Genomic DNA, 14894 nt, shown 5'->3' with positions numbered 1-14894 from the left:
CAAGTTTTCTGCGATATCAAATAAATCCAGTGATAGTTGTCTGTATATCCATGGCTACACTGCAAACAGGAGCTGCTAACAGCTGATTCAACATGTATTCAATGGAGACTATATAACAAAATGTAAACAAATCTGGTGTAAAAACAAGTCTGAAAGAGAACAGCAGCACATCTGATAAGCTTTAACAGTGTCCCGCTCTCCTGATGCTTTTATTTTTTTCTCATTATATTGGTTCCCAAACAGGCCTATATGTTGCTGTTAGCATGTTTCCATCTGTCAGATTAGCAAAAGCATGTTTGTAGTGGAAGGAAAAAACTCTTTAAAATGCAAGGACGTCGCTCTGGACGGGCTTTAAATGACAATCGCTCATTGCAGCTGTAATTATTAGGATTAATATATGAAGATTGGCTGCAGGCTCCAGATGGAGGATGGATCTCTGGGTTTTGGAGCCTGATTAAATCTCTAATCATCAGTTGTGAACATGCTCTGGAGGATTTGGACGCTGTTACATGAACTGTTTGAAACTGTTTTCAGATCCGTTTTTTTTGGAAACAAAACCAAAACTCTGATCCAGTCGACAGCTGGAAGTGTTGATTTTTGGGTTTGCGTGTGATTTTCTCCCTTCATCTTTTCTTCCATCTGTTTGTCTCTTTCAGTCCGTTTCAATTAAAATGTGCTTTATTGACTTGACAGGAAGGAAACCTTTTGCTGAGCTGTGATATCCTCGTCTCTCTCTCTCTCTCTCTCTCTCTCTCTCTCTCTCTCTCTCTCTCTCTCTCTGCAGAGACTCTGGGGGGCTCTGCAGAGAGAGAGACTCATACATCTCCATGTTCGGCTGCTTTTCATTTGTTTTGAAGGAGGAAGGAGTTGCTCCTCAGCTCTGAAAAAAAAGAAAATAAAAACCATATTGCAGATATCTGATGACAGGACTGTTAATGTGTGGCACCAGCTGCTGAGAAAATATATAATTATAACGCACTAATTGGCAATTTACTTTGGAAAAGACGATGATCAAATTCAATTTCAGACCTAATAGAATAAAATGTTTTAGTGCAGGAAACACTGAGGGAACACCATCCTGCAGTAATCAGCGTGAGTTAGCAGCAGACGGCTACAGATGCTGCAGTTTAAGTGTTCAGTCGGGAGTTCATAAACTGTACGACCTGAGGGCTGAAACAATGAACACAACTGTCTCACTGTGTGTGTGTGTGTGTGTGTGTGTGTGTGTGTGTGTGTGAGGCAGATATGAAGTCAGATTGCATCACAACATGAACAGAGTGTGTTTCAGTGCAGATACAATCATTATTAGACATCCTGAACACACACACAGAGAAACAGTCTGTTTTATAAGTCACTGTTGACTTCATGTGTGTGCACTTTATTTCAGACAGTCAGGTGTGAGGAGGAAGTGTAAACTTAAAGTTCATTCTGCTGATTTTCCATATTTTTCTGCTCGTCAGCAAATCTCATCTTTAGTTTGTTTAGAAATGTCTCCAAAGAGTAAAAAACAGCAATAAGATTATTATATATCACAAAGTCTTGACTTTGTACTACATTATAAATTTCTCAAAGAAGTTTTATACAAAGCACAACAAGCTAGTGAAGCTGTAAACTGAACCACTTTCCCGCACATGCTCAGTAGTGTCTGCTGTACACAGAACTACTCTCCAGAGAGTCACAATCTTATCGCTGTTATTAGTCTTTGGAGCCGTTTCTAAACAAACTAACGAGACCAAAACTCTTCATGATGAAGGAACATGTAACCCAGTGCAGCCGTGTGACTCACTGACGTGTTTTTAATAGTTTCTGGACAACAACGGAGGAATAAGATAAATCAATAACAATACTTGTTAGTAGATCAGTTCATTGTTGGTTTGGATCCAAACATGAAAATCGCCAGAATTAGTGATTTTCCACCACTGCACCTCAGCGTGTTTCCATGTGTTTCTGTGTGAAAGTTTAAAGCCTTTTTGTGGCTCTAGAGGCAGCTGATGATGTCGCTGATGATGTCACTGATGATGTCACTTGAGTCAGCGTCAGTTGGGGCTGAAGACTATAAATCTGAAAAATAAAAAAATAAAAAGATCTGGGTGTGTGGAGTTAGAAAGAAGTGAGGTTAGCAGCTCCAAGCTACATTAGCCGCTACTAGCATAACACACCCCAACCTCCAGGTGCATTGTGGGTAATGTAGGCGGCAGGTTTTGACAAGGAAGAAGAATGTGTGGAATAAAAAAAGACGAAATCTCTGGGTTTTTTAAAAAAAACAACTTTCCATCATGAATCAGATGATGTTGCGTCATATTACTACATAATAATACTTTAATATTAATTTTTATTTTGCATTAAACACTGTATCACATTATTCTTTTTCATCTTTTACAATTATATGTCATATTATTGTGTCATTATTGTACAGTGTGTCTATTTTATATGTACTGCACACATATTATACATAATATTTAATATATGTGTATGTATAGTTATATTATATGTGTATTATTCATAATTATAAGTTATATATTGTATAGTATAACCACCACAGTTGTCTCAGCTGGACTCATTAACTTCATCATTTCTACACAAAGCACAAAAAAACATTAATTTCAAGACTCTCTGTAGATATGTGTCCTGTTAAAAAATATATTTTAAGGCAAAATTGTTGATAAATGTAGAAAAACTTTAAGCTGACTGAAATATTTATACCATCTAAACTACACAATGCAGCAAAGTGTCAAGTGCATTAAAAAAAAATAAAAATTATGCATATTGGTGAGTGATACTATTGAATTTTCTCCAAAGTAACTAACATGGAGTGTTTCAGCTCCACAAAATCAGCTTTTGTCTTGTGAATTATTCAATAATTTTATTTCTTCAGGACTTATAAAAAAGATTCAGATAAATGAAATGAAAAATAAACATTTTTTATTTAATCTGTGGTTTTTACTTTTGTTCCCTGAATTTAGCCTCACAGGCAGAGCCGCATCGATCCTGAATATACTAACCTCCGCTCTGCTCCTCTCCGCCGCTGCAGGTCGAAGGACTTGATAAAGGAAGCCATCTTGGACAACGACTTCATGAGGAACCTGGAGTTGTCTCAGATTCAGGAGATCGTGGACTGCATGTACCCGGTGGATTATGGGAAGGACGCCTGCATCATCAAAGAGGGCGACGTGGGCTCTCTGGTCTACGTGATGGAAGGTGAGGAGACACAAGCTTGTGACTGTGGTCACGAGAGGTTTCTGACTTGTCTCGGTTTTATTGTCCGGGTCTCGAGGGTTTTACGACTGACTCGATGTGTCCTTGAAGTGTTTTTGACTTGCAGTTGTCTCGATCATGAGGGGTTCTCTGAGTCCTTCTTGTCTCCACCTTCAGGGTTATTGACTGGTCTCAGACCAGTCGAACTGTTGACATATTTTGTCTCCATAGTGACGGATGTTGACCTGGCCAGGAGGCTCGTCTCTGTCTCCAGGGTTTTAAGTCGAGGACTTGTCTCGACTTTCAGGAACTTTTTGACGTGAACTTGTTTGTTCTGGTCTTGAGGGTTTGTTGACTCGTACGTCTCTCGGTTGTGAGAATTTTTTTATTCAGACTTGTGAGTCATTTTTTACGACTCTGGCTTGTGTTCATAAAAGAGTTTTTAACTTGAACTTGCTTCAGTTTTGAAGGTTTCTGACTCTGACTTGTCTCAGTTGTAAAGTATTTTTAACTTGGACTTGTCTCAGTTTTATTTTGATCGATCTTGAACTGACTCGATGTGTCCTTGAAGTGTTTCTGACTCTGACTTGTCTCGACATTCTGACTAATTGTTAGAGGTTTTTGACAGTTTTTTATTTTTTCTTTAACTTTTCTCAGTCTTAAAGGTTTTTAGACTTGGACGTTTCTTTACGGTGTTTAGATGAAACTTGTCAAAACTTTTCTCAACTTGAATTTTCTTTGTTTTTTTCACTCAGAACTGTCAAAGTGGTGACATCTTTTATCTTGAATCTGAATAAAGAAAGTGTTTTCAGACTCTGACTTGTATTTAACTCGAGGTGTTTTTATCTCTGTGGTGAGTGTAGTTTTGTTTCTTTTACCCGTCTTTTGTCCTGTGTCTTTGTTTTTGACTTGTTTTGTTCGTGAGGGTCCAGTGAAGAGCTGCAGTCGTGTTTTATTTCTCCAAAGTAAACTGATCAGTTTGGTTTTGTTTTTAAAAAGGTGTCGGAGGCTCAAACATCAAACCGCTCAACGCAGAAAAAACAAATTTCTTTAGTTACTCTTTGATTTCTGCAGCTTTTCATTATACAGCTTCTTTTATAACCATGTTTGTGTATTAAAGATTAAATTAGGAAGCTAAGCGACCTGGAAAATGAAGTTTCTTTGTTTAATGAGTGTGATGCTGCTTCTTTAGAGGCTCTGAGCATCTTGACATTTCCAGCTCAAACAGAGAAAAGTCTGTGAAGTTGCTGCAGAAGTTTCCCGGAGCTCCGTTCGACCTTTCGGCTCGAGTTTTCTCAGCTGCTGGTCGTCTTCCAGAAAAGCATCAAAGTGGCATAACATGTGTTGTGTAACATGTCGGAACGCCTGAAGGCTGCTGAACGCTCACCTCCACATCCAGACTCAGCTCTCTTCACTTTAAGTTTCCACTGCCGTCGTTCTCTCTTCTGTCTCTGTGGTTTATCACTCAAATCTGTGCAAGTTGATTAAAGCCTCTGTGTCTAGTGTCTCATTAAGCATTAATATTGTCTGAATGACAATAAACATTCATAACTATTAGAAAACTTAACTCATTTTCAGCTCAAGTACCGTTTTATTTTCTATTCATTCACTAAAACGTTCTGCTGATATGGAATAAAATACCAAATCTATCAAATGGACTCTACTTGGTTAGAAAGCTTGACTCAGGTTAAACCACCAGTATTAATAAATACTCTTATTTCTTTCTTCTGGAGTTAAATTCATTCCATGAATGCCGTCAACAAAGCAACATAACTCATCACTATGACGACCATCTCTACTGTTATCAGATCATTTTAACACCTGAAGACACAAACATGATGAAAACTGTTGGTTACGTTACTTTTATGATAAAATAAAATAATCTGAATCAAACTGATGACTGAAGGTGAAATTAATCAGCAGCTTCAACCAGGAAACCAACCAGAAGAAGAACAAACATGTAACTGAAAGCAGCATCGATTTGTCATTTTTATTCATATCAAAGAATATAAATTGGCGTTTTTACAATGAGAAACGAGGAAAAGGCAGAAAATGCTCTCAGTGTGATTTCTTTATCTACAGTTTATATGCAGTTTGTTCTATAATCAGCTTTGTGCTCTTCTGGCTGTACTGTATTTACACAGAGCTCTTTTGTTATATTTATAGCTGTGTTTGAGGTTAGTGTGTTATATAAGAGGCCTGTTTAGTGACATGATCCTCCCACTTAAAACACAGGTTGATGTGCGTTCGGGCAGTCACAGTTTATCCCGTGTGTCTGAGTTTTTACTCATATTTGAGCTGTGAAATCAGCTTATATTTAATTAATGCAGTTTTGTTCAAACTGTGGATTGAATTACAGCTTTTACGGATTAAATGTTTCAGTAAAGCATCGTTCAAATTAAACTTTACATCTCAGTAGGGGTCACATGGCCTTTTAGAAACCTTCAAACACTCTGACAGTCAAGTTGTATTTGTCAGATGTAGCCACTCAGGACGTTTTTAATCTTTTTGTCTCGGTGCTTTTGGACTCACAGCGGCTCAACAACAATCCTCCAGATGGCCAGTTCCTCTGTGCCGGTGGGTGGCAGCGAGCGGTGTGAACAAACTGATGACATTTATATCTACGGAAAAAAGCTGCCGGTGCGGATAACACCCCTGCTGAATTTAAGAACGCGTCCTCACAATCTCAAAAATATCTTTTTGCCAGATTTTATTAAAAGGGATGTAAGCTAATTAGCAAAAGCAGTTTTAAAAATCTCTCTTTTTTTTAAATGGAGTCTGGTGTGGGCGGCCAGGCACAGATTTATGTTGCTCACTGTGTGTTTGTACAACTGATAATAAGCTGTGTGTGTGTTGTATTGATCATATTGTGAGGACTCACCTCATATCTGAGGACAAAAACCAGGTCCCCACAACTTAAAACGTTTATTTTAAGCTTCAGAAACATAAAATATAAACAAATAAAATAAGAATAAGAAGAAAAACAAAGTGAACTTTTGTGAGTCTGTTGATGAATTTAAAACAGTTGAAGCTCTGAAAGGGTTTGACGTGTTAAATTTTAGCTTTTAAGTTTAAAACCTGCAGGCAGTTTGTGAGGAAACACTGAAAATAGTTGAACTGTGAGTTGAAACACCAGACAGTGTTAAGTGTGTGCAGTGTAAATAGTTGAAGGGTCGACGTGAAGAGACTGAAAGACGTTGAAGAGGAAAAGATGAAAGCATTGAAATGATCAGTTAGTTGAAGCGCCAGATCACAGATGTATTTTGGCCCGAAACCATTCAGTGCTTTATAAACCAACAGCAATATCTTAAAGTCAATTCTTTGACAGACAGGAAGCCGGTGTAAAGATCTGAGAAGTGGACTGATATGATCCACTTTCTTGGTCTTAATGAGGAGTCCAGATGTCTTCGTCGGCCGTACACAGAACTACTCTCTGGAGACTGAAAACATGATCGCTGTTATTAATCTTTGGATCCGTTTCTAAACAAACTAACATGACCAAACTCTTCATGATGAAGGAACATGTCTCTCAGGAATAAGATCAGTTCATTGTTGGTTTGGATCCAAACATGAAATTTGTTGACAAGAAGAAAAATATAGAAAATCACCAGAATGATCCTTTAATGAAAGCAGCTGAAATGTCAAATGAAGTTGAAGCGCCAGTTCAAGTGTTTGCACTGCAGACAGCTGAAGTGTCAGTTGGAGTGTTTGAACAGTCGGTCGAGGAGTTGATGTGTGAGACTGGAAGCAGTTACACTGTCAGTTGAAGTTGAAGTGAGCTGAAGACAGAGAGCGTCTGATGTCACGCAGTGATGTCACCCACTTCAGCTTTCTATAGAGTAGTGAAGTGTGTGGCCGCTGGTTCCTGAAGTGTTTTTTCCTCTTTCTGTATTTTCAGATGTTTCTCAGTCAGGACTCTCCTGATAATACAACCCAGTCACCAGAATGAAACGTTGGCATTGAACGTTTCTGCAAACCACAGAAACGTTGAATATCTACGTTTCAACACGTGTAATACGTATCATATCAACATTTCTACCCGTTGAATAATGATGTTTTATGGTGTGACAACGCTGTGGTTAAGGTCTGGTTAGGTTTAGACACAAAGACCACTTGGTTAGGGTTAGGGTTACACCCGGTTTTCTTGCCAGAAAAATGGCTGCAAATGTCCTGACGTCTCGCTAAAAACAACCGCTTTTGTCGGTTGAGACGGGAAACGGACGTTGGTTTCGAGGTGGTCTGGAAGCGTGTTCTCTGTTGATTTCCAACTTGCTGCCAAGAAACTTACCAGCCATCCACCTGCCCCTCCTCCTCCTAATAGGAAATATCAGCTCATATAGATCGCATGTGAACTACGTCACGTTAGAAATGTTGAGATGATACGTATTACACATGTTGAAACGTAGATATTCAGCGTTTCTGTGGTTTGCAGAAACGTAAACTGCCAACGTTTTATTCTGGCGACCAGGCTGGATAATATAACGATCCTACTGGTTTATATTCTGACCTCCAGTCTCAATTATTTCAGCTTCGTTTCTGAGAAATCATGTTTTGTCTGTGATCTTGGTGGAAGAATACTACAATACCCATGAGCCTTTGCTGCTGTTGTTATGAAGAAGAAGCCAGTCAGAGGCATGAAGCTGCAAATTAAAATCAAAAGTGATTTAATCAGCAGTTTTTTCAACACCTTCCACTGCTGCTCGTCGTTAGTGACTCACATGACCAAATTTCAACTCTGTGATTGGTTGTTTTCTTGCTGAAATGCACCTTGGGAGTCGTAGTTATGTCCACAGTCTTGTAGCTTCGACTTTTCACTAAAGAATCAGATATTTTCTAACACAGTTGTTCATCTTTTGTTCTGATGATTCAACAGGAGAGTTTCCTGTTTCCACTATCCTGTTGCATTATGGGAAATGTAGGAACCAGTGTTTTGGGAGTTTGACCCGAACAAGAGGATAAAAGTGAGAAAATCTCCAACTCTGCTGCTCAGGTTTCAACTGTTTAACTCTTTGTGGGTGATGTTTGTAAAAGAGACGTGTTTTTGAAATCCCATAAATCTGGAAATTTTGCATTAAAGTTCTGATTGGAAGGATTTCTCCTCGTGAAACAGATGATGGTGAGGGACAGAAATAAGCCTCAGAGGGATTCTGTGAAATGAAAATATCTGTTTTTGGACCCGAGAGGACAAAATAAATAAAAAAAACAAAAAAACCAATAAAAAATAGAAAAAACGAACAGTGTCTTTAAAGCACAAGAGAAAAAAAGAACAAAACAGATTCATGTTATGATTTGATCAACGTCCAGAGAAGGCGTGTGTGTGCGTGCGTGCGTGTGTGTGTGTGTGTGTGTGTGTGTTGGGGGGGGCGCAGATGGTGGCTAAATATAACGACTTCTGTCACAGGAAGAGGAAGTGATCCCTAAAAACAGACCACGAGGAACATTGATTGAAGTATGTGTGTGTGTGTGTGTGTGTGTGTGTGTGTGTGTGTGTGTGTGTGTGTGTGTTATGAATATGATGATCATTAATTCTATGTTTGGAGGAAGAAACAGATGCAGCAGTTTTGTCTCATTATGTAAAAGACCAGGACATATACACACACACACACACACAGCTCTCCCGTGGATGCGGTTGCCATGGCAACTTGTTGGATGACCATATTCAGCATTTGAAATGTTTTCACAGTTTGGAGTCAGTTCATAAACGAGGAAAAGAAAGAAAGAAAGAAAGTAATATTGAGAAAGTCTTGGTACTTTGGTTGGTATCTGGGATGAATCAGTGTTCTGCAGCCATGGAAACAAAGTACATTTATTCAAGTACTGTACTTAAGTACAATATTGAGGTACTTGTACTTGGTACTAGTATTTCCATGTGATGCTACTTTCTACATTTCAGAGGGAAATATTGTACTTTCTACTCCACTACATTTATTTGACAGCTTTAGTTACTTTTCAGATGAAGATTTGACACAATGGATAATATAACAAGCTTTTAAAATACAACACATTGTTAAAGATGAAGCCAGTGGTTTCCAACCTTTTTGTCTTTTGACGTCTTACAAAAAGCAGTGTGTAGTCGGGGTCACATTTCACATGTCTATGAGTTGTTAACAGCTCCACCAAATAGTGATTTTTCCCTCTAAACTTCTCACATGCTTTCATTTCAATAAATGTTCAAATGATCCAATATTTCAGCAAAAATCAAAGATTAGAGAAGATATGAAAAAAACCAAGTTATGGTTGGGTAAGTACTCTGCTGCTGCGCTTGTAGTTCTTTTAATGGGAGCTGTAGTTTGTGTTTTCTATATTAAGTTGTTGAATTGTTGAAAATATTTTTTTTAAAATGTGCTTCATATTTCTAAGTTGTAGTGCATTAAGCTGTCAGTATAAAAGGCCTCCACGTGACCAACAGTGTCACAGAAGCAGCTTGCAGAGTTTGGAAAGACGCCTGTTGTCTGTCTTCAACACATGATGTTTCCCCTGAGATACGAGCGATGGAAAGGACCAGTGGATCAGTGTTACACTTGGTTTTATACAGAGAGAGATAAATGATAAAATAATGTCATCAGAGGCTCTGAATCTCCCTGCAGGTTATTAGTCTGTAAGTGTGACTCTGAACTGGGTTAATTTGAGGCTGTTGACTGTAATAATGACAGAAACACAGACCTGCTCCAGTTACACTGCTTTCTGTCTTTGTTGCTCTAAACACAGAAGCACTTAAAAGAAAAAAATTGATTTGCATCCACTCGACTGTTTGACAGCGAGTCCTTGTTTTAAAAACTCATTAAAGCGGCTGGAGAGCTTTCACTCGCTCTGACAGGCTGTCAGAAAAAAATGAATGCAGCCAAAAGAGACAAACAGCAGCTCTGACGTTGTTAAAAAGCCGGCTCTCTTTAGTCAGGATGAAAGTTGATTTGTGCTTTTGTTGCAGGTAACAGCAGCAGACTGAACTCGCCCATTCTTTCTCTTCCAGTTCGAACACAATTGTATTCGTTCTTCCGGTTAGCGCTAGCATCCCAGCTATACAATGAGCATGACACGCATCGTCTAAATCTTACTGTTTCAGAAACATCAAACACATCATGCTCAAATCTAAAATCTCAGTACACCAAATATTGCTGAAGCTGGAAGTCTCAAAACATTACTGAAAATGACCAGGGTGCACTCAAGCTAATGCTAACATGCTAGCCTGTTGAAAACAATCAGTGTTAGTACTTCAACTCAGAGGCACAACTAAACTACATGGAGTTACATTAATACAGGGGTATATTGAGACAAAACATAGTTTGATAGTAGAACGCTCACATGTTTTGGCTCGTTAGGACTCAGCTGACATCCCAAAGTAAATGTCAGCGTTCAGTTTTTACTGCTCGGTCACAATATGCATCAAAGTGTTGCAAGGCCTGGTAAAGTCCCTGCATGTTTCTGACAACACAGGCCTCCAACAACAGACCAGCTCTTTCTTCAACTCCACAGGACTGCTGGCTGATAATATATAAGCGAGAGTCCCAAACTCCTCACTGACCAACTAAACAACCTGCTGCACACAGAAAGGATCAGATAAGGAACCCCCATCTCCTGCATGGTCACCAAACCAGACCACTGACCCAAACCATCTTTGATCCTTCAAGCTACAAGAGGCAGCAAGATAGGAAGACCAATTCACACCCCAGTGTGAACTGATAGTACCATTTGGATAAAAGACCCCCACCATTGGTTATCATAACTGACCTCTAAGAGCCAGTCACACACAGAGACGAGCTGGCACCAACTTTAATCCCACTGTGGACTTTGACTTTCAGGATTTGAATGACCAACCCAAGAACTGATCACTGGGAAAACCAGCATAAGGCACAAGATATGCTGCACAATACTCTCAAATGACATGGACCCCTGCTGTTCACTGTCAGATCGATGGAATTACAAATGTAGTTTTAGATTTTGTCTAAGGATAGTTAATATTGTATGTTAGTATGTGTGTGTATATCACAATATGTGTTGTTAGGGACTTTAGTTAGACTTTTATTCTACTGCCTTAAAGCCAAGAAATGTGCCACAAACATAATTCAATCATCCTTGATAACACTAACATCATGTTCAGTACCACTTTCAGAACACTAAAGCTACTATCAAAAATGCACAATTAGGAATCACGCAATTGCTGAATTGTAAATACTTTGATTAACAGAATAACCACATTCAGGAATTGTATCCGCCTGTCTGTGAACAGGAGGGGACTGACTCTGCCCCCCCAGAGCTCTGCAAACTTTGGGATTGACCAGGATGCACCTTCTGGGCGGGAAGACCGAAACTTTAAAACGGTGTCTTATCTGAGACTCCAAGCTGTTTTTGTTTAGGCTGCTCTTTGCTGGTTCTTCTTGCTTTTGTCTTTGTCTTCTTGCTTTCTGCTATGCTGGTGGAAAACTTGCATTTTGCTAATTAGAAGATGTGATTCAGAACAATAGGAGGTGAAACCTCAAAAGTCTAGAGTCATGAGTTGAGGGTCAAGCCTAGGAGAGCATGAACCAGGAGCTCTCTTCCAATGGGAACTTTTCAAATCCGGACCGGCCAACTTACTCATCATTACAAGATCCAGACTCCAGGTTCTCACCCCTGCACATCAAACTCCATTCTCCACAAGCTGAAATATTGGATCATTTGAACATTTATTGAAATGAAAGCATGTGAGAAGTTTAGAGGGAAAAATCACTATTTGGTGGAGCTGTTAACAACTCATAGACATGTGAAATGTGACCCCGACTACACACTGCTTTTTGTAAGACGTCAAAAGCCAAAAAGGTTGGAAACCACTGGTTTCATCTTTAACAATGTGTTGTATTTTAAAAGCTTGTTATATTATCCATTGTGTCAAATCTTCATCTGAAAAGTAACTAAAGCTGTCAAATAAATGTAGTGGAGTAGAAAGTACAATATTTCCCTCTGAAATGTAGAAAGTAGCATCACATGGAAATACTCAAAGTTATTTTCCACCTGCTGTTAATGGTTCAATTTATAAATCTCTTAAAATACATTAAATCTCATGAAACACCTTGAAACATTTTTCAACATTTTGAACTGTTAGTTTGTGTCGTTGTGAGTCACAGTCGGTGTTCTGATGATGTCTGATCACACTAACATAACGTCCGTCTTCATCAGTATGAGTCTGAAATGTCAGAGACGCTGCTGCCTGTTCAAATGCTGAACGCTGTACGACATCTCAATCTCACAAACAATTAAATGATAACAGCACTGATACACAAACAGTGGAAACAGGAAACTGATGAACGTGATGTCATCTGTGAAGATTCATCATCGTGACAGTCGCAGTGTGCATCTCTTTCCTCACTGTATATACTTGTAATATTTTACAGGCTTATATTATAATTACTGTATGTGTCACCCAAGTTAAACTATTCAGAAATGCCGTCATTTAGCATGTGAGTAGTAGTTTATATGATCTACGAGACTTTTTATGGGTAAAAAACTAAAAATGTAAATGTTGTAATTTTTGTGTTTAAGTTTTCAGTTCACAAATTTCCATATCTGAGTGTGAAGAGGAGATTGTCCTCAACTACCTCAAAACTGTACTTAAATGCACAATAATATGTAATTTCAGCCGCTAGGGGTCAAAACAATAACAAAAGACGGAGTGTGATGACGGTGTGAAGTAGCAAGGGATCATGGGAGTTGTTGTCTTCGTTGTTAAATAACCAGCTTCAGTGGGATAGAATTACTCCAAGAGATCCAGACGTCCAATGACTAAAATCCTTCTTCCGGCTAAAAGATAAAGTTAAAAACCACCTAAATTTATCATGAAAATGTGGCTTAAAACTGAATAAAAGTCCATTTATAACAGTTTGTGTGGAACAACCACAACGCCGATGTATTATCTTGTATGTGTGTAAGTTACTCTTTGGTAGACGCCATTGTAGCGGACAAACACAGCGCCGCCGTATGCATCTGGTGTGTGTTTACTCTTTGGTAGAGGAGGTATGACGCCATCGACAGGCGACCAAATGAAACGGTCCGTTACTTTGATTAAATTACAGATTTCTCTGAGTTTGAACATTGTTGGAAACATTTGGGATAATGTAAGTACACAACTCAACAACATATATAACATAGGTCTAGTTGTTTTTACACATTTTAATGTGGAATAATTACATATTATAGCTTTAAGTACATTACTGGAGTAAATGAACTTAGTTACTTTGCACCACTGGTTGTTATTTAAAACCAGTTCCATGTGAGTCTATTAGTTTATTGAAGTGCTTCATGAACGTTCTCGGAGGTGTTTGTCTTGTTGAAGTTCACAGACACATGATGAAACCCTGAAGTCAAAGAAGGAAACATTGATATTCAAACACGCTTCAAACGTGTTTGTGTGACATTAACCTAATGATCATTACGACAGCAGATACTGTTTGTGTATTTATCTCACACCGTTCTACATAATGATCCCCACCATCTGCTCTGTGTGTGTGTGTGTGTGTGTGTGTGTGAGTTAATTAATGTGTGTGTGTTGCTGAGCAGAGATCGATGTGGATTTCCAATAATTACACTAATTAGTTTCAACTTACATTTAAAGTCATCTGCAGATTCAGATCATCTCTTTTTATTTTACTCTCTACTTTTAATCGCAGGTTTTTATTTTTGATGCTGAATTGTTTTAATGTTTGTTATTTTTCCTTTGTAAAGCACTTTGTAACATTGTTTCCAAATGTGCTGTATAAAGTTTATTATATAGAATATTTAAAGGCAAAAACAAAGAAAAAAGAAGATATTTTGTCACAGAGTTGAAGTGCTACAGTCAAACTTTTACTTCAGAAACAGAATCAGGTTTATCGCCAAGTAGGTTTGCACATACAAGGAAATGACTTTGGCGTTGCAGTCAAAAATTATACACAAAATGATGTAATCCTAAACATAAAAAAGAAATTTACAATAAAAAATATGTAAAATATACTCTGAGTGAAAAGAGCTGTTACAAGTTTCAATTTTAAAAGGAAGAAGAATGAAATGAAACGTATAAAACATTGATCAGGAATGTGCAAATGTTCATAGTGTAAACAGTATCTGCAGAGTGCAATTAATAATGATAACAATAATAACAGTAATATTAATATAATAATACAAGTTGCTTTAATGTAACAGGCCATGTTAGATCATAATTAAAATTATGAGATTTTACGTTATATAATGTGTAGTGTCCATGAAGGGGGGGTGGAGTCTGTGTCAGTGGGGTCCTTGTTGATGAGGCAGACAGGAGGTTTAGGTCTCAGCCTCTTGCCGGAGGGTTTGAAAAAGTTTTCGTCTGGGGTGGGAGGGGTCCGCTATGATCATAGACTGTATAAAAATATGGACGTAGTTACCGTGACGTCACCCGTTGGTTTCTGAAGAGCAGTTTTGAAGCTCAAAGCGAGCCGCTCCGGCCGCCTAACTCCCAGCCAATCTGGCGGACCTGTCACTCAAAGCAGCCATGTCCTTCATTATGCAGAACTTTACAGCTTAATAAAATTTAAACAGGTGAGTTATAAAAAAATTCACCCCCGTACAGTTGTCATGAAAGAGGAAATTAGCTACAGAGACCAAAACCGTTGTTTGTACCAGACTGTAAACATGTTTATTTCTGCTGTAAAGTTGGACATTTTAACATGGGGGTCTATGGGGATTGACTCGCTTTTGGAGCCTCAAGTGGTCGT

The 14894-nt window shown here is 38.5% G+C and overlaps 2 protein-coding genes across 4 annotated transcripts in view; one reads left to right on the top strand and one right to left on the bottom strand.

Annotated features, from left to right (window-relative positions):
- LOC122971137 (microfibril-associated glycoprotein 4-like) overlaps positions 1–14894 on the bottom strand; it is a 750976-nt gene that overhangs the window by 659623 nt on the left and 76459 nt on the right. The gene's annotated exons all lie outside the window — the stretch shown is intronic.
- The window catches only part of LOC122971119 (cGMP-dependent protein kinase 1-like), a 62793-nt gene that overhangs the window by 12429 nt on the left and 35470 nt on the right, over positions 1–14894 (top strand). For all 3 annotated transcript variants that reach the window (XR_006399406.1, XM_044337629.1, XM_044337628.1), the window contains exon 2: positions 3032–3198. Coding sequence is in view for 2 of the 3 variants with exons in the window: in XM_044337629.1 (XP_044193564.1) it covers positions 3032–3198 (167 nt within the window). In the remaining variant the exon portion in view is untranslated. The remainder of the gene's footprint in view (positions 1–3031; positions 3199–14894) is intronic.

This window comes from Thunnus albacares, chromosome 20 (genome assembly GCF_914725855.1).
Source record: "Thunnus albacares chromosome 20, fThuAlb1.1, whole genome shotgun sequence".
NCBI lineage: Eukaryota > Metazoa > Chordata > Actinopteri > Scombriformes > Scombridae > Thunnus > Thunnus albacares.
Note: the sequence above shows the minus strand (reverse complement) of the source record. Positions and strands in the feature narration are given on the sequence as shown.